Source organism: Podarcis erhardii (assembly GCF_964252035.2).
Source record: "Podarcis erhardii genome assembly, chromosome: 2".
Classification (NCBI taxonomy): domain Eukaryota; kingdom Metazoa; phylum Chordata; class Lepidosauria; order Squamata; family Lacertidae; genus Podarcis; species Podarcis erhardii.
Window position 1 is genome coordinate 54,552,468 of NC_138498.1, and position 20,339 is coordinate 54,572,806.

The 20,339-nt window shown below is 44.2% G+C and overlaps 1 protein-coding gene across 5 annotated transcripts in view; it reads left to right on the forward strand.

Moving 5' to 3' along the window:
* Nucleotides 1-20,339, forward strand: part of PPP2R2B (protein phosphatase 2 regulatory subunit Bbeta) — a 254,498-nt gene that overhangs the window by 75,770 nt on the left and 158,389 nt on the right. Inside the window, exon 1 of one of the 5 annotated variants that reach the window (XM_081852127.1) lies at nt 8,296-8,509. The exons of 3 other annotated variants lie outside the window; for them this stretch is intronic. In XM_081852127.1, the coding sequence (XP_081708253.1) occupies nt 8,440-8,509 (70 nt within the window). In that variant the 5' untranslated portion in view covers nt 8,296-8,439. Of the gene's footprint in view, nt 1-8,295; nt 8,510-9,088; nt 9,199-20,339 lie in introns of those variants that run through there. One more of the 5 variants, XM_081852124.1, reaches the window with a different exon arrangement.

The window sequence follows — 20,339 nt, forward strand, 5'->3', positions numbered from 1 at the left end:
GCAATGGCAGTAGCATTGCTACTGGGAGTAGAGGGAGAAAGGAGAGAAGGGAGCTTTGTACCTTCCCTCCCTTCATCTTAGTACCCTAGCAGTGTTCTGATTAGGAGCCTGCTGAGCTACAAAACCCAAAGGGTTCTGGAAGGTGGAGTTCTACTGTTATGAATTGGGGATCCTGGGTACGAGATTGCCATCTCCCTAATTTCTAGAGTTAGTAAATGCAGGAGATTCCAAAATGCTTTTAAGTCTTCGCCCAGGTGCGAGACAGCTTAGAAGTGTAAAAATGCAGGCTGAATCAGTTTCTTGGCCAAGGGATTGCCTGGGGAGAAGAACCACCATGTAGTTAGTACAAAGGAAGGTAATGGGCAACTGACACAAGCATTTACCCTGTAACAGAGGAGTGTGAGTCCCTCCACCCATGAGGGGATGAGGAACCAGGTTCAGAATTTCAGTGTACCATGATATAAACTGGGAGGTCCTGGGTAATGGGGTGTGATGTCACCACAGGAAAAAAATGTGTCCTTTTAAAGCAGAGGTTTCTAAGAAGGTGGGGAGGCCTCAATGCAGGACTGGCTGGGAGAGAAGGGACTGGCTGGGCAGAAGCTATAAGGAGAGCAACAAGAGACACTACTGGAGTGTAGGGTTCTGCATTTCCTCCATTTCAAACTGAGGTGTAAATATGTGTAAATAAACCATATATCTTAAAGACACTGCAGTCTCCGCCATGCCTCATTCCAAAGAACACAAACCCTGGTTAAGTGCCAAGACCCCTGGAATTTTGCTGCTGCTGAGATTGGGATGCCCAGTAACCCTACCCTAGGGCTAAAGCTGTTCCTCATCTCTTCTCCTGGCACTCTCTCACTGCTGTCCCCACCACCTTTTGCCAGGCTCAGATTCAAGGAAAAAAATTCAAGGACCTCAAACCCTTTCCTTTCATTAGAGGCAAGTGGAGTTTGTTTTTTTGGGTTTTTTGTTTTTGTTTTTGTTTTGCAAATTCCTCAAGTGCCTCTCCATGCCAGACCTGTTATCCAACATTTCAGTCAACCTCAGAAAAGAGGGAGAGTTGTCTCACGCAGGGTGATTACGCATAAGCCAAGAATATCAGGAGGGAACTGAATGGATGAAGAATATTATAGATATACTGAAGGAAAATAGGATAGCTTTGTCTGGCAAGCTGAAACGTAACCTGAAGCTTTATCATGCCTTTAGTTTTAAAACCAAACACACCACCTGGTACTTTGCTCAAGAGGTACCAAACTTGCCATAAAAAACTGCACATATCAGATTTCTGACACAGCTGCAGACACCCCAAGTCACAGTGAAGGAATGGTGGCAGTTTGCAGTGAAAAATTGATTGCAGTCTGTCCCTGAAGAGAGAAGCAGCAGCAGCCTAGAATCAGACAACTCTTGCTTCTAGTCTGTCACTGAACAAAATAAAGGTAGCTCTCTCTTTGTTTCCAAATGGCCCAGTTTTGCTCCTGATTTCCTTTTCCCTGTTGAGTTGAGGCACTGATACCACAGTGTTTCCTGCTAGGTATTCTGTTGGTTTGTTTACTTTACAAGGAACACTGAAAACATTTAAGGATAATTGAAATAAACAGGAGAAAATATTAAAACACATCATGTCTGGATAGGCTTGTCTAAACCAAAAATAATTTAAGCAAGTGCCAAAAAGGCGCTTGCCCTGATGGCAATAAGCAGGAAGTTTCAAAGTGTAGCTGCTGCTACACTAAAAGATTGATTTCTTACAACTGTGAAGTATCATGTCACACCAATAACAGTGCAAGTTCTGCAGATTAAACCAGTTGAGTGGGCACGTATAGGGCAAGGCAGTCCCCATTAAGGACCTGTGATCCCTATTGGCTTTTCAGGATCACCTTCTTGTCTTCAGAATAACTGGCTCTCATGAGGCCTACACAATTGTCTCTTCCCCTCCCCCCATGAGCAACAGGAGCTATGCCCCCTCTCCAGTTAGTACTGCTCCAATGATATCCTTGTTTCTACAACAACTCTGCTATCACTATTCAAACATAATTGGGTCCTTGAAGGAGAAATCTTGTTATAGGACAAACCTTTCAGTGGAGCAAAACCTCATTCACATCATTTGAAAAGGGAGAGGGGGGACATTAACTCAATACACTTCAAAGGAAAATAAGTAAAATAATTTATTAAAATGGAGAATGACTGCTGCATTACATACAGGCAACCACACTACAGAGAGATGCTGCTGCTGCAGGATATACTGTGTGAAGCAGCTTCAGTTTATTACTGATACAATTTGCCAATATGCATATCCAGGACAAAGCCTTTAACAATTATTGCTATTATATTCAGTCTTTGCTCAACTTACCTTGTTGATACCCATTGAAATAAAAGTCTGAAGTACTCCAAAACTCTTCAAATGATTATTCGAGTTCAGGTATGTGCATAGATTTCTGGGTTTGTTTTGGCCAGCAGTTAATAGTCCAGATGCCCAGCCATAGAAGTTATTTTTCTAATATGGGCATCTGGTTCCTTGGCACACATACTTGGCTTGGATAAAGGCAGGGACACTTAGCAGACTGGCTATCCACTTTGTAACCATTAAAAGGGAATGAATACTGCATTGTGCTGGCCCTACGCCTGCTATTTACTATTATAGCTTACCAGGGTGCAATCTGTAGGAGAAGCTGAGATAAGGAGTGGCCACAGAGCAGAAAGGTCCTCCAAAGATTTAGCAATTTAAGGAAAGGAGCTGCTAAGCAGCATCCTTTCCTTGCTGACAGCCTGCAGTGACTAGATCCTGCTTCAAAGATTGCCTTTTACCATTTCACCAGAAACACGGGTACTGAAACCTTTGGCTGTATAATGTAATCGTACACAAGGGGATTGTTGCAGAAATGTTGTTTTCCTAAGGAATATCCAATTAACAACCAGTGAAAATCTTACTGTAATTTTGACTGAGAGTATACCTGTTGGAAAGCAGGTAACAGTTGTGAAAGTAGTGTGTACCTGTGGGGTCCTGCTGCTGCATGCCTTTGTTTGGGTGCAAGAAGTACAAGGTGGTAAGCAAATGGTGCATCACTGAGCAATTGCCATCCTGGTCTGTATCTGTAAATTGGGATTTATATGAGAAGGTTTTACTTCAGTGATGGTCACATCCTTTGTATGCAGAAGGTCCCAGGCCCTGGTGTGCCCAGGTAAGTTTGAGAAAAGCCTGAAACCCTTGGAGATCTGCTGCCAGTTAATACGGACAGTACTGAGCTAGATAGTGGGACTTGCTATAAGGCAGCTTCCTATGTCCTTAAATATAGTCAAATTATAAGCCACTTTTACACTTTGCCCAAAGTGGCTCACAATAAACATAAACATTATCATATCATGTTTTGTAACATATCGTGCTTTGAATTTACTGATACACTTTTAAATAAACATTTAGCATTGCAAAGCGTATCAGTAAATTCAAGTAAGGCAAAATAAACACTCAGTGAACATAGGATACATTTACTGTTACACTGTAGTAATCTAGACTGAATGCATAACAAATGCAGAGCAAAATCAAACATAAGAAGAGAGGGGAAAGCTAAACCACACTACCAGTTCTCATCTTGCTGCACTCCAACAGGACACAGTGTCGTGGCGTAAGTGAAGATCAGAGAGCTCCTTACTCTTTTCAGCACCATTCATTATTAGGTTTACTGGGGACAGCTCCCTGCTCTCAAGTGCTGCTGTAAGAAAGACATCAGTTTTCTCAGCTGGTCAAATATGCTCCCTGCTTCTAAGCAGCTCAAAATGTCAGTGTTTCCTCTGATACTTCATATTGTCCTGCATCACCATGCAACTTCCATGCACCGATAAGTGCAGACCCTTGCCCTCCTCCTGGATCTTGGGAAAAGTTATATTCTTAATTATTATCATCATCACCAGCTTTTCTCACCTGATGGCTTCCATATTGGATCATTTGCTGCTGGACTCTTGTGTGGGTCTGCTCCTTCATACCCCAGGAATAATGGAACACCCTCAAACATACTCTTTCTTGTCCACCTCATTTATTCAGAGTAGCACATACAAAAACACAGTAAAAAGAAATCCACAATAATAAAAAAATCATTATTAAACACAGCAGATTTCAGAGCAGCAGGTAAGATTTATTTCACATGCATTCCAGTGTGTTAGAAAGAACAGTGCTGGAATACTTGAGTTTGAGCAGTAGGATATTTTGAAGAAAAGAAGGGACTAAGGCTGTCCAAAATGATGCCCACTGAAAAGAAAAAAAAGTATTTTTTCACCCTGCTGTGGAAACAAAGGGGACATTGGATGGGGAGGATTCTCCAGCAGATGGGAACTTTAAGCAATATTCTGAATATGGAGGAATAAGGTGGTGTGTGTGGTACGATTGCTGACTCACAACTGATTGAAATATGATGCTTTCTGGTGAATCAGACCATTTGACCATCAAGTCCAATATCATCTACTGCTCTAACTGGAAGCAGATATAATATTCAGATGTCCTCCCTAGCCCTTTAACCCCTTAAGATCCTTTTAACTGCAGATGCCAGGGCTAAAACTAGGACTCAGGAAATCAAACATGAGCTCTGCCACATGCCTCTCTACTGACAATAAAGGTAAAGGTACCCCTACCCGTACGGGCCAGTCGTGTCCGACTCTAGGGTTGTGCGCCCATCTCACTTAAGAGGCCGGGGGCCAGCGCTGTCCGGAGACACTTCTGGGTCACGTGGCCAGCGTGATGAAGCTGCTCTGGCGAGCCAGCACCAGCGCAGCACACAGAAACGCCATTTACCTTCCCGCTAGAAAGCGGGACCTATTTATCTACTTGCACTTAGGGGTGCTTTCGAACTGCTAGGTGGGCAGGAGCTGGGACTGAACGACGGGAGCTCACCCTGCCGCGGGGATTCGAACCGCCGACCATGCAATTGGCAAGCCCTAGGCACTGAGGTTTTACCCACAGCACCATCCGCGTCCCTACTGACAATATGGATTGTTTAATTCAGGCATGTCCAAAGTCAGTTTCGGGGGCCTAATCTGGCCCACTGGTCGATTTACAGTGGTGCCCCGCAAGACGAACGCCTCGCAAGACGGAAAACCCACTAGACGAAAGGGTTTTCCGTTTTGGAGGCGCTTCGCAAAACGAATTTCCCTATGGGCTTGCTTCGCAAGACGAAATGTCTTGCGAGTTCCTGTGGGCTTTTCCCCCTCCCCCCCTTTTCCTAAGCCGCTAAGCCGCTTATCAGCTGATCCGCTGATAAGCCGCTTATCAGCTGATCCGCTAAAAGCCGCTAAACCGCTAATAGCGCTAATCCGCTAAGCTGTCAATGGGCTTGCTTCGCAAGACGAAAAAACCGCTATACGAAGAGCCTCACGGAACGGATTAATTTCGTCTTGCGAGGCACCACTGTAATTCAGCTTCTGTGGCAGTTTATTTCCTGGGGGGAAATCCTGGGAAAAGCTCCAGAACTTTGGTTGACCCTCACGCATGTTCACTTCATCAAATCTGGCCCTCTTTGAAAAAAGTTTGAGCACCCCTGGTTTACTTTATTTGTGTGCCAAACTTATCTAATGGTCATGTGGTATTACAGTATTCCAATTTTATTATATATACCACTGAAGCAAGCATAACTATAGTGGTTTTATTAATTGGGGGTGTATAAAATTAGATTTGCTAAATAATCCACTCTCAACTTAGATTTTAAATTAAGTTTCCACCTACGAGATTAGAGCTAGAAAATTTAAAAGTAAATAAACCATTGGATAACTTCTTGTGAACTGAGGATGTTTTTCTTTCCCCCCATATTATAAATCAAATATTCCATTATTACCGCTTGCAGAGCCTCAAATGGAACTGCATTCTAACTGCAATATTAGGCCCCTAGGTTGCAAAACTGCAGGCAAACACTTGTACTATAAGTAGAAGAGACACAAGAGTAATGCTTTGTTCTTGCAGAATTTTAATACTGCCTAATGTGAATTCCACTTTTCAATAAAGTGTTATTCTTCTAGAAAGTGCATCATAAAGTTCAGAATTGGCCTTATGTACAATACTTGTAGCAACTTCTATTATGGATACACCACACCTTGATAATCTATAGCTGTTCTACCTGTGATGCCTACCGTGTTTGGTCTAAGTCAAGAGCAAATCTCCCAAACAGCCAGGCTTCTAAAAGTCTAGCTCTGCTCAAGTGGCCTAACTAGAAGCCTGGAAACCTTGCATGATGATGAAAATTGCTGCCTGGAAAACAGCACAGTGGTGCAGGCCTTAAGATGCTTCTGCACCTGACCTTAAAAAGACAAAAGTAGGTTCACCCTCCAGGTCTGGACCTCTTAAAGAAACACCAGCAGCTGGGTGTGGGTGGAATGGCACCATTTCTGGAATCTGCTAATCAAAGCAGCCCAGCCCAGCCCAGATGGATAGTTTCCTCCAGGGGCCAATCAAGAAAGTGCAGGATGCTGGGTCATGTCATTCTATTACAAAAACTCAGTAAGAGTCCTGGATCAGGCCAATGGCTCATCTAGTTCAGCATCCTATTCTCAGTAGCCAACCAGATTCCTGTGGGAAGCCTGCAAACGACACTCTCCCCACCTGCAACTGATCTTCACACACACTAATAAAATAACGAGGAATTTCCACCTGTGAGGGCAAATACTATTTTTTCACACTATCCACAAAGTTACCAGGACTTAGCTGGCTGCAATGCTAAGCTGGGTAAGGCTACTTCCATGCCCCACTGCCTCTATAGTGAAGGGGTGAGGCTGACTCCACAAGTCCATGAGAGCAGCTGTGGTGCAATGGCCTTATCATAGCCAAGAGGCACAAAGATTAATCCCCATTTGGCCAAGCAGCTCACTGGGTGACCTTGGGCCAGCCTCACCCGCCTCACAAGGTTATGGGGGTTGAAATGGGGGGGGGAACTATGCGCACCACCACGAGCTCTTGGGGGAATAAAAAGAAGAATCCCCAAATTACACTCGCGTCGGGACGCATGCCCGCTCTCCTCCTCTTCCAGGCCCCTTGCTCCCCGGTACTTCAGCGTCAGCCCCTCCCCCCCCCCCCCCGTTAAGGGCCGCGGGAGGAAGTTCCCCTCAGAGGTCGCGCGCCGTCTGCCTGCGGCCGCGCCGCGTGAGCCCCATTACTGCCCCGGGCGCGCGAGGTCACGGGGCCCTCGGCGCCTCAGGCGCGGCCCCGCCTCGCGAGCTCGCCTCCCTCGTGGCGGTGCCTTGGTCGACGTCCTTTCGAAGCTCGTCCCTCCGGGGTGGTCCTCCTCTCTCGGAAGCTCCACTGCAGCAAGAAAAAAAGCTGCTCCCGCTGCCGGGGGAAGAGTTCCCCAGGCCGCCGCCGCGGTTGGCCAAAGCCGAACTGTAGGGGAGGAGCCTGGGCTTTAATGCACCATCAGGTTCCAGCAAAGCCGCCGCCGCCGCCACAGCACAAGCTCGAGCAGCTTTCTGCAGCAGCAGCAGCAGCAGCAGCGACGACTCGCGCTCCGCCAGCCTGGGCTGTTCGGCGGCGCTTTGCAGCAGAGCCCAGCCCGCGGCACCCCGCGCCCCACCTCCCGCCTGCCTGCCTGCCTGCCTGCCGCAGCGGCGCCAGTCCTCCTGCCTCCCGGAGGGAGAGAGAGAGGAAGACGCCTGCCTCTCCACCCTCACCGCCTCCGGCTGTGGCTTCACGGAACACCCGCCCCCCTCCGCACTGAAATAATTAAAGAGAAAAAGAAGAAGAAGAAGGAAAAAAACCCCAGCGAGGAAGAAGAGCCTTGACGCCGGAGCTGTGCGATCTTTGCGGGAGCGGACACCATTTTGTGGCTAGCGGCTGCCTGACTTGCTGCATGCGGAGGAGAGGTGGGCAGCCAAAAGAGGAACCTGTTGGGCGCCGCGATCGGGAAGTCGCCCAGCTGCGGCACTTCTTCGCCCTGGAATTGGGGGTTGCAGCAGCGTCCCTGGGAATCGGATCGTGCGCGGCAGCGGCAGCCTTGGGAAGAGGAGGAGGAGGAGGAGGAGGAGGGAATTCGGAGGTTTTGCAGCAGCAGCAGCAGCAGCAGCAACTGCAGCGTCGGCAACAGCAGCAGGCAGCGAAGGGAAATTGGACCTTGCGCATCCCCATTCCTGGGTGGAGGCGAAGGAGATTTGCACCTTTGCGTCAACGGCACGAAGAGAAAGGCATTTGGACCTTTGCAACAGCAGCGTCCCTGGCAGGAGGAGGAGGTGAAAGCTTGCTTGCATATATATAGATTACACACACACACACACACACACACACACACACACTTGCTTGCATACATATAGATTACACACACACACACACGTACATATTTTCCCCCCCTTGCAGGGCAGGAGCATGTTGGTCTCGACGCAGCTCCCCTTCCCTCCTGTCCACTGATCCCAGGCTTGGTGGGGCGATGATGGATACTTGCCTGCTTGTTCTCACTTCCCACAAAAGTAAGCCCGCTGTCAATGGAGGAGGACATTGATACCCGCAAGATAAACAACAGTTTCCTGCGCGATCACAGCTATGCAACAGAAGGTAATGGATGGCCCAGCCGGTTAGGGGTGGGGGGGGGAAGGAAATAAAAAGTAAATAAATAATGGGGTGGGTGAAGAAGAGAGAGAGGCAGTCCACTGCGGGGAGGCTCCTTGCCAAAGCGCAGCTCCGAGTCGGCAGCACAACGGCGCTGCGCTTGGCCACAAGATCGGAGCTAGCGGGGCAATCGCGGGGAACTGGTGGCATGGTTGGTTGGGTTGGCAGCTGCGCGGGCAAGACGCGCCATAGGGCGCCGGTGCCTGGCAAGCTGGGGCCCCGAGCAGCAGGTGGATCAGGTCGGAAGGTCCCTCGAGCACTGGTCGAGGGCGCCCGGTTCATTGGGGCCCTGATCGCACCTCGACGTGTCAGCAGCCTGGCGGGCTGCTCTCCCCAGGTGTCTGCAGCCTCCCCTTGCACCCGGCGTTTGCGCGCTCTCTCGGCCGCTACCTCTTAATGCTCAGGGCAGTGTAAATTAATGACTGGTTGCTTGCAAGGCAGGAAGGAATTGGGCCGGTTCACTTTGCTGGGGTGCTGCGTTACCCAAGCTCGGCAATGCAACGATTCAGCGCCAGGGAGGGTGGGGGTAAACCCTGGATGTATCACGATGACGACAGACCCAAGCTGTTTCCCGAGGAAAGGGCCAGGGAGCTGTAAGGCAGGTGTCGACATGCTTACGGGAAACGAATGCAATGGTAGGTAGCCGTGCTGCAGAGTCGATTCTGCTGAATCAACTGGGAGTGGAAAGGAAAAGGGGGTTAAAACAGAGAGGTGTTGTGGATGAAGGAAAAGAAATGGCTTCTCTGGGCCTGGTTTTCTCACTGATAATGGGTCCTTGTCTTGTGGTCTCCCCCCCATCCCCCCTTTCAATTCATCAGAGGCTTCAGTGAGCCACTACCGAAGATATTGAGCTTTGGCTCTGAAGAGAAAATGGAGAAACAGGATGGTGGGGAGGGAGGGCAAAACAAGGATTTACCTGAAAGAGGTGGCATGGGGGGGGGAGGGTGGAATCTAAACTTGGCTCGCCTGTGATTTACTTAATCTGCAAATAAATCCCAGGAAGGATGGTGGTAGCTGCATGTGGCTCTGACTTGCTCCTGTAGTTCTGTTCCCAAGTATGTGAGCCCCCCCACTGGGCCGTGCAGTGGGGATGGTGGAAATAGGAAATGGGGTCTTGTGTTTGAAATAGGCGTTGGTATTCTTGGGGTTTGGCCCCAATCTTTAGGTTGGCAGTGATTTTTTCACTTTCAAGGCAAGAAGGTGGATGGAGGGCGGAAATTGGGTACCACAATACCTCCCAAATGTGTTTAAGGTTTAGGATTGATTGTTAAATCCTCTGGGAATTGTAGCTTTGTGAGGGGAATAGAGGTCTCCCAAGAGCTCTCAGTGCCCTTAACAGAATATAGTTCCCAGCATTCTTTGGGGGAGGTCATGAGTGTTTAAAGTGGTGTGATACTGCTTTAAATGTATAGTGCAAATGGGGCCTTGGTTGGAAACAACTCTGTTTCCATTTAGACAGTGGAAGTAGCCAGAGCAGGCCAAGATATGCAGAAGGCTACAATAATGTGTGTGAATAATAGGTTGGGGCTGCAGTTGGTACCTGGGAGTAAGTCCCATTGAACTCACCGAGACTTACTTCTGAGTAGATGAGTTTAGGATTTGACTTTTCCTGTACTTTACAAATGATTGCTTTAAAAAACAAGTTTTATTGCTAAAACTGGGTCGTGATTGAAGCCTTCTATTGGATGAAATAGGGAAAGGTTCTGCTGTTCTCTTGGAGGCAGTTTATGTAAGTTAATCAAAAAGATCCATTTAATCCTTTGTGGTAAATTAGGCAGTACTCAAATGTGTGGCTGTCTTAACTGTCATAACTTCAATGCCTTCTAAGCCACCTCCTCAGGCTATTACTTGACTGATTCTCCCAAGGGTTGCCCCGCTAGAACTTCCCTAGGAATCTGATCACTGATTTTAGCAATAATTTAAAATCTGAATAATTCTGAATACATCTACTTATATAAAAATGGCTGTTAAAGAGATAACCTATTGCCAGGAAATTTTTAGGTGTTTGTATATTAGTTAACTTAAGTATGAGTGTCTGCCTCTTACTCATGTAGAACAAAGCAACACTTTGATATTTTTGAGCAAAATGGAGAATGGAAAAAGATCCAAGGAATTTGGTATTTTTCTTCCCCACACAGAAAAACTATGAGTAAGACATTCCATTGCAGCCTTTATGCTGGCTGTTCTAAGTAGGAAGAATTGGATTTTCAAGTGAAGATGGTATTGTATTAACAGAAGGGGGGGATATGGTATTCCCCCCCCCAGTAACCTGTTGCTAGTTGGAAACGACATAGGGTTGTCTTTTAAGGCATGCCTTGAATCCCATACTTCTGTGTAGAGCAAATAATGTATAGGCCATCATCATCAATAGGCAATAGTTCAAATAATTCCTTAAGCAGCTCCACCCATTTTCAGTGCAAGCCCTGTAAACACTATTAGCCAATTCACAAATAACACTTAAGCCAAACCATGGCTTAGCTTGAATGAGCAAAACATGTGGATTCCTGGAGAGAAGGTTGAGACCTCCAGGCCTGCTACAGTGAGGCAAGTCAGAGTTTGGCTTAGTGTTATGTCCAAACCTGGGCTCATGGTTTATCTCACTCCTGATAAGCCTCAATCTATAGCCAGTGCTTGTTTTTTTTTATGGCCCTCCACATGCATTTTGTATGAGGCAGTTAAACCACAAACCTTGGTTTGGATGAAATGCTATGCCCAACCATGACTTAGTTTACAGCTGTGTGTCAGCAGCAGGAAGACTGGCGGAGGAGCAAGGTGGCCATGATCTTTTATCTCAGAGCTGCTCATTTGTGCTAAGCCATGGTTTGGCTTAACATGATTGCAAACTGGGCCTGTGTGATACAGTTACATTGCTGCCACAGTATAGGTCTCGTGTGTGTGTGTATATATGGCAATCCGCTTTTTAGAGGAAAGGAATCATTCTCGAATCCTGCTTGTGTGTTTCCCTTAGACATCTGGTTGACCTATCACAGTGAGAACAGGATGTTGGACTAGATGGGCCATTGGCACGATCCACCAAGCTCTGCTTATGTTATTATGTTCTTTATAGGTCTCTCCGAAGCTAGTCTATCTCAATTGTATGTAACAGATATTGCTTCAATCCCTTGTGGATCATATCTCACTTCCCTTTTCGGTTTGCTTCAGGCAATGTTTGGCATTAATGAACACAGAGGGCTGTTGAATATAATACATCTACCATGTGGAATGTTAAATCTCTCTCATAATCTCTATATCCAGGATCTCTCATACTATGGGGCAAAAAAATAATAAAAATGCTTCATTGATGGAAAGTGTAGGAAGAGAGGTAGTTTCCAGCCTCATCTACTGTATCCAATTATTTGTTTCATCCCCCCTCAAGTGTCTTCCATTTAAAACAAACTAAGAAAAAACCCAATGTAGATTGATTCAGTACCATTATGGATACATTTGCTGCTTGGACACTCTCTGGGCCTGCTGCCCAGTTGTTTGTTTGAAACAACTGGATGAGATCTTTGAGTGTTTTATAACAGATATCATTGCTTGTCCTTCTGCCTGCTACTTAATTCTTGTGCAATATAGGGAAAGTCCTGTTACACACTTTGCCATGAGGAATCTTCTCTCCTGATTTCAAGCATATGAGAGCACCTCATAGATCCATAGATGGGGTAGAGGGTTCCAGTGGAACTTTGAAGTGCATTTTGTCCTATCTTGCTAGCGTGCGCGCTCTCTCACTCTCTCTCTCTCTCTCTCTCTCTCACACACACACACACACACACACACACAGCTTTTCAGGCAAAATGGAACCAAGGTGCTTGGTTTTGAACCAAGGTGCTTACGAGGGAGCATGAAATGGAGGAACCACGTAGACTTCCCCTTGTCTAGAGTTTCATTCTCTTAGCTTGCACTGCCTCGTGTATTCTGCACTTAGCTGATCAAACATTAAAATACGTAGCTTAATCATCTAGCTTAATCGTGTTTTTTCTAGAATATAATTGGTAAAGCATTAACAAAGCATACGCTACATAAATGTGGTGTTGACCATGTCCCAATGCTGCCTAGACAGATCTGGTCAGTCTTTAATACTTGTTTTTGTAAAGGAGCATCCTCCTTTCCCTCCTATTCCTAGGAGGACTGCTCTTTAATTTGGGGTCCCTTTGTGACAAATCCAAGGGACTGTGGCCCTCCCATGTGCCGAGCTGTTTGGCTTTCAGTAATCTGCTTGTGCCTAACGGGGAAGTCTGAGTCAGCTGGGATTCCGCCCCCCTCCCCCCAATGAGAGCCTGACTCAAAAGTGCTTTCTGGAGCAGGGAACCTCTGCTGATGCCCTGGGAAAGGTGGAACTGCAGGCAGTGCTGTGCTGTTCGATGTAAGAATTCCCAACTGCAATAAAATTGGATTTCTCCCTGTCCCTAAAAAAATAAAACAAAAATGAGCACGAATTGTTGGAGCTGGCATCCAGGTTTGGAAACAAATACAAACCAAGTACTCCTTCCCTGAAGGTTTTTGCATGTTTTGGGGCCTCTCAGAAATCATGTTCCTGCCTGTGTGTGAATGCCAAGAAATCATATGAAACAATAAACCTTTTTTCTTCCATTCAACTCCCAAGCAGCTGTCCAGAATAAGCATCTCAAATTAACCTGCCCAATCATTCTGGCAGAGACTTGCAGAATAAGTAGCACACTGAGTCACTTGGCGAATTAGCAGTAAATTGAGGAGTGAGGGTATCATGGAAGCAATTCTGCGTGTAGCTGGCATCTTTGGGAGAAAGACCTATTAAGAGTCTAGTCTGGAGTAAATTGAATTTTATTGAAGCAACCACTAGGTGGCCCTCCTAGAGGAAGCTAATCTCTGCCAATATAATACTTCTATTTTATTTGGGAGAGGGGGCAGATTCAGACCATATAATCCAAATAAAGCACCTTAGCTGTTGTTGCAGTGATTCTTCTAGCGTATTTATCAATAGATACTGTTCCACATCTGCTGCTGTTGCTGTTGTTGTTTTTTAAAACACCACAACACAAATTGTCTCCAAAGATAGGATTGATGATGAGAAATCTTGTTTAGAAATAAATAAATAAATAAATGGGATGGGTTGAGATATTGTTTCTACAACAGGAGTAGTGGTTTGGGATAATTCATAGGTAGCACATGTGAAAACTGTTATGTTGGATTGAGCAGGCCATGTGGCCTTTTCAGTAAGCACCTATGAACAGACCTTTCCAAACAGAAAAATGCTGTATTGAAATCAGCCTGTAGTGTTGCTTCTTTAATTGATTATCACATTTATATCCTACCTTTCCTCCAAGGAGTTCCAGGTGGTATATATACAGATGGATGGCCATCTATCATGGATGCTTTAGTTGAGATTCCTGCATTGCAGGGGTCCCTTCCACCTCTACAATCCTATGATTCTATTATTCCATTCCTGCGCTTTTAACCACACAACAACCCTGTGATCTAGATTAGGCTGAAAAATGATGACCGGACAGGGTGAGGGAGCATCATGGCTGAATGTAGATTTGCACCCAGGCCCTAGTTGAGCATTCCAACCGCTACACCAAACTGTCTATACAGTGGGATTCTCCACTTAACTCTATCCTGGTGTGCATTCCAGCCTCTTTTATTTGTGCCCTTATAAATGTGGTGTAATTCAGTTAGATGTCCCTTTGGGTTGTGGTATTTTGAGTGAGTGTTGGGGCTCAGCAAACTTAAGTCTATTCCTTAGTCATGCCCCTCAAATAATATGTTATGGAATGGCTTAATATTGCACTAAGGTTATCATGCTAATGGGAGACACACACAAAGATTTGCATGGTTTATTTATATCCTTATTTGGAGATGCTAATGAATTATTAAAGATGCAGGGTAATCTACCTCGGTGAAAGGAATTTTGACCCCCCCCCCCATATTCCATGATGGGACTGTTTTCCCTAAATTTCATTTTGAGCAAATCTCCTGCCAACAAACCCACTTTTAACAGATTTATCTCTGCCTTGTTTTGCAATCTGTTTCAAAGCCTAATCTTTGCTTTTCTTGTACTTAATCCTACCATTCCCTTCTCAGGCCTTCATTTTCTCATCTTAATGTCTCCTGTTCCTTTCTTTATAATTTTCTTTATAGTTTTCATTTGTATACATTTCAATAATTTTACAAAAATTATAACATTTCAAACAGTTTGACTTCCTTCCTCCTCTTTCTGGGATTCCTTAAATTTGATTTATCATTTCCTGCACATTCTAAATCAACTTAATTTGTGCTTTTAGTTATTTATGTTAATTCTATATTCTTTTTAAAACTGCAGGTTATATCTGTACTATTCCTGAGCTATCTGAGCTCAGTGTTCTAGCTTTGCCCAGAAAGCTTTCATAAAAAAAATATATTTCCCTCCTTTCTGCACCTGCTTCTACCATCAGATGCCTGGGGCAACCTTTGAAACATGAACTTGGAACTTGTCTCACATGGATGGTCACTCAAGGAATCCTTAACCTTTCAGAAGCACCGTCTTTCCCTCATGTATTGTAAAGGGCAGCTTCCTGTGCTTGAGAACAAAAGTAGCCTACAAGTCATCAGTGCAGTGAGAGCCAACCTGTCTTGTCTGTGGCAGGTTCTGGGTGTTACATTTGTGTTATGCATACTCCCCTGACTGTACTGGCCATTGATTCAATTTCCTTACCTTGCATCTATTGCTGCTGGCAGGCATTTGAGGATCTTCTGTAGAAAGCAAACGAATGCATTTTTCCTTACACTGACAGAATTTTAAAAAGATTAACTTTGCTTTAAGGGGTTGGATTTTGCTGTGCTGGAAACTTTAAAAGCTTTCTTACTGACTTGAGCTGACTTGAGAAATAGCTCTCTGAATTCCTTCCTTTTAAAGAGAGCTGGTGCCCTCTGCAAAATCTTACATTAACTTTCTCATTTTCACACGTTTTGAAATTGAAGAACAGAAATGGTGCGCCTGAAGTTTCCAAAATAATTACATAAATCAAAAGAGCCATTTCCATTTTAATCTCCCCCACTTCTGCCTGAAGATTATGTCTGTGAATCTTGCAGCTTGTGCATTCTCAGATAGCAGAGATGCACTCTTATTTCATGTATTTGCCAGTCCCAGATAAGCCCAGGGCTGTGTGTATTCTGTAGTCCTGTGACATATTAGTTATTGGTTTGAGAATTCAACATCCTAGAAATTTTAGGGTTTGTTTTTTTAGTTAAAAAGAAATGTGAGATAGCTCAGTTGGCAGAGCATGAGACTCTTAATCTCAGAGTCATGGCTTTGAGTCCCATGTTAAGCAAAAGATTCCTGCATTGCAGGGGGTGGACTAGATGACCCTCGAGGTCCCTTCCAACGCTACGATTCTATGAAATCATTTCTTGACCTTATGGCTGCAAAGGTAGTTCTGACTAATTTGCAGTCAATGGGGCAACAGTTGATAGCTATGCAGGGCTTCCAGTGATTAGGGACTAGCAGTTCACTGCCCTTTGGAAGTGAACCACACCAATTTCAGTGGCTTTGACTTCCAAGTTAGATCTTTGTGGAGCTGCTCTTGAAGAATATTGCCATCTGGGAGCCAGTGCAGAATATGAGATTACCTGTCTCATACTGGTGTGAGCTGTGGATGGGATACTGCACTTGTTCTAGCATTAGCAGCAAGTTAAGAGCACAAGAATGACTCAAGGTTCTGGTTTTGACTTTTAAAGTTGTATAACAATCCCTGTGTATTTTGGGGACCACCTCCTCCCATGTGTTTGTTGAGATCAGCAGGTGATAATTTGCTTTGTGTATTTCATTCATTGGAAGTTAGATTAATGGATGCATGTGGTGGGACAGGACTGTTGGGTGATAGCAGAAATGTGTTTTTATAAGGATTGTAAATCTCTTTCTGTGGTGGAGGAGGCTGGGAGGCTTTTGAAGTTTTAAAAAAGATTAATTGTGAGGATTATGTCAAGTACACCCCCATTTTTTATTTGGTCTCTTTTAGTAGACTTCAGTTTTTAAAAGGAAATTGGTTCATCTCTAAAATGGCACTAGCATCGTGGGTAAAAGCACAAGCTATGAACTGGAATTCCCTAGTTCTGATTTCTATTCAGAATTAACTTAAGGGGTAGCTTAGGCAAAACATGGCCTCTGCTCCCTATTTGTAACGAAATAATATCAATAGTGTTTTAAGGATTATTGAGTCAACATATTGGAAGTGCTTAATAAAGTACCATTTAAGTTCTGAGTATGATTATAGTCCATACATGACTACTGAATTGCAAGTAATAATGTTGCCAGTGTTTATAGTTACTTGATTTGGAATATGATTTTGTTTCTTGGATGTATTACAAATTGAATTTTCTCTGGCTGAAATAACATTTTTGTATATGTGTGGCTTGCATTTTCAGAATGGAAGACAGCTATGTTGTAGGAGTATGCACAAAAGTTGAATCCCCTTGTAACTCAATAGAAGTTCTCATTGATAGATGTGAACTGTGTGACCAGAACGCCCAATGACACAGCCTTTTGTTTATTTAATATTGTCTCCATTTGGATCAAGTACTGTATTTAACTTGTTTCTTGCAAATGTATAATACGATTGCTGTCACCGCAACCTTCTGTTGTTCCTGACTATTGTTGTTTTGTGATGGAAAGAGGAAGATTGAATTTCTAAGTGGCTTTCTGCCATGCCTGATGCTTGAAACTATATTTCCCAAGAGCCAGTACAGTAAGACAGGTGCATGCAAGCATTCATTAAGAACCTGAAGAAAATATTTAAAAAGCAGAAGAAAAGTCAAGAAGATAGATATTAAATATACCAAGCCAGGTGCAGATTGAGCTGAGGAGAATTTGCTAATCGGTCATTACTGGGTTGGGAGTGTGGATAGTGCTGGTACAAGTATGATTATGCACAGCAGCAACACTTTTTTAAAAATAAAAATGCATTGATTCATATGGTTACCTTGCAGAAGGCCTGAAGTTAGGAGGCAAAAATGACAATACTGTACTAGAATCATAGGATTGTAGAGTTGGGAGGGACACTGAGGGTCATCTAACCGAACCCCTTGCAATGCAGGAATCTCAACTAGATCATCCATGACAGATGACCATCCAATCTCTACTTTAAAATTTCCATTGAAGAATTTGGAGTCTGCTCTACTGTCGATCAGCTCTTACTGTCAGAAAGTTATTCCTGATATTTAGTTGGAATCTCCTTTCTTGTAACTTGAATCCATTGGTTCGAGTCCTAGCCTCCGGAGCAGGAGAAAACAAGCTTGCCCCATCCTCCATGCGAAAGCTTTTTAAAGAGTTTCCTCTTTTCCAGGCTAGACATACCCAATTCCCTCAACTGTTCCTCATAAAGCTTGGTTTCCAGACCCCTGATTATCTTGATCATCCCTTCTCTACACACGTTCCAGCTTGTCAATATCCTTCTTAAATTGTGGTGTCCAGAATTGGACACAGTACTCCAGGTGTGGTCTGAGCAAGGCAGAACAGAGTGAGACTATTACTTCCCTTGATTGGGACACTATATGTCTGTTGATGCAACCTAGAATAGCATTAGCTTTTGATTTATTTATTTTTTAAAAAACCTCTCTTGCAAGCCTGAGTTTATTCTGAACTTTGGCCCACCAGACCTTCTTACTGCAGCTGTTGGCTACTCTTGCATATCCTTCTTGCAAGTTAAAATAGTTAAGACAGGAGTGGTGCTGCCTGCAGCTCGCATACAACCATCGGGAATGCTGGAGAAAAAGCAGCAGAAAGCCTTGGTCAGTCTGTTGGATAGGCTCAGGCAGACAAAGGTTCAGCTGTTCATTAGTCTCTTTAGACACTGGCTATTTGGCATCAAACCAAACAGATGTTTACAATGAACAGCCTGGCTATGGGACTGGAATGGTGGGTGAAAGGCTGGATAGCATTACACTGCTTGCAGTGCCTGAAGGCCACCCTGTGTCCATGGATGAATTGAGGCAGAACATTGTAAGCCAGCATTTCGGTATGGTGTCAAAGCTAATAGAAAACTTGCATTTTGGGATATCCCTTTAATACACTTGTAGATAAGCTATGAAAATACTGTGCACTATTATATAGTCCTTGTGTAAAAGCTAGGACATTGCAGAAATGGAAGAGTTGATTAGGATGGACTTTTTGAGGGAAGGAAGAACAAGTGCAGAAGCATATTTGAATAAGGGGACTTTTCTTGGATGATATTTGCATTGACAGCACAAGTCCAGCTCATGAACTGGCTGTTTAAAAATTAATAATTTTAGTATAAAAGAAAAATGACCATAATAATATAAAGATCAGTCCAGATTGTTTAATCTTTGAATGGAAAAAGGGCAGCAATCTTCAGTCATTCTCACAATGCACCTATGAGACATGTCATCATTATTCCCATTTCACAGATGAGGAACTGAAGAGGACAGAGAACAACTTTCTCACACTAGATAGTGAAATGATTGTTAAACCGCAACTAAAACCCACAAAACTGTTAATACCTTACGTATATGTGGTTCTTTTTAAGTCAATACTACACATATACAGTAAGTAAAACTTAGCCAAATGAACTTGCTTTAGAAAATGTTATGTATTGGTAGGTTTTCTCAATTAAAGTTTTCAGCAGGTATCTAAAGCAATATAGCGACATTAGGGACTGGTGCTTATATCAATAGGCAGTGAGTTTCAAAGCATAGGTGCTGCCACATTAAAAGATTGGCTCATTGCAAATGTGGAATGAGCATCACATGGCATTTTAAAAAGTGCAATTTCCACAGATGGAAATGGCCAAATGAACACATAGGGCAAAGTGATTCCTCCAGCAAACTGGCCCCAAGGCTTAAATACATTTAAATTGTGATAACAAAACCTTGATTTTGGTCCAGTAACAAATCCACAGCCACTGCAGATCTTTGAGCGCAGGAGTTATGTAGTGTCGTTGCAGCGCAGCATTCTGCTGAAATTTCCAGATCAGCCATAAGGGAAGCCCCACATTGAGTGCGTGCCTGAGATGCACTCTGGTGAAATGCCAACTCTGCTTTTCTTTCCATTGCACCACTCTGCTCTCAGATATAAAGGGTATGGCAAATTGCTGGAATAATCTATTCCACACACTGCTAATTCCACCAATACCTGGCTGTAACTAAAATTAACATTGCTGAGTCAGTTTTGCGTTCCTGAGTGCTGAGCAGTGAACTACAGCAGTGCAGTTTGCAGCACAAAACAGAAGTAAAGCTTCAGTAAGCATGGCAGGTTGCTGATTACTCTGTCCTAAAAATAGATTCATCAACATTTCTTCCTTATACAATTTTGATATAGCCGTTGATGGGGAAGAGCAAATAACTGGCTGGTAATGGTATGTTGAGCAACACTCCCATCTGTGCTTTAGAGATAGGTTAACATGGTGATAGCTATAAACCTCCTGGTGCAGAGCAGTCAAGAACCTCTGGGATTGCCCCGAGTGTGTGCACATGAAACAGGGTTTTGAATAGGGTGGTGCCAAATGCGATGTTTTGTGGGGATGGATTTTGACAAGTATGATGCATAACCTTCAAATGCAAGTAAACCTCCAAAGATACCTGCATTGAGCTTGTTGGTTTGTTATTTCCATTTTGCAGTGCTTGCAACAAAAATGGTGCAGAGCATTGTTCAGCCAACACACACAGATTAAAAACGGAGTGCAGTACCTTGGTGTCCTCTCTTGAAAGATGCTTTTGTATCTTTAGGAACTACACAGACAGAAGTAGCTGACACCAGAAAAGTGGCATGTGCTGAATTTCTCTTGAGATTAAAAGTTTGCAGCCTTCC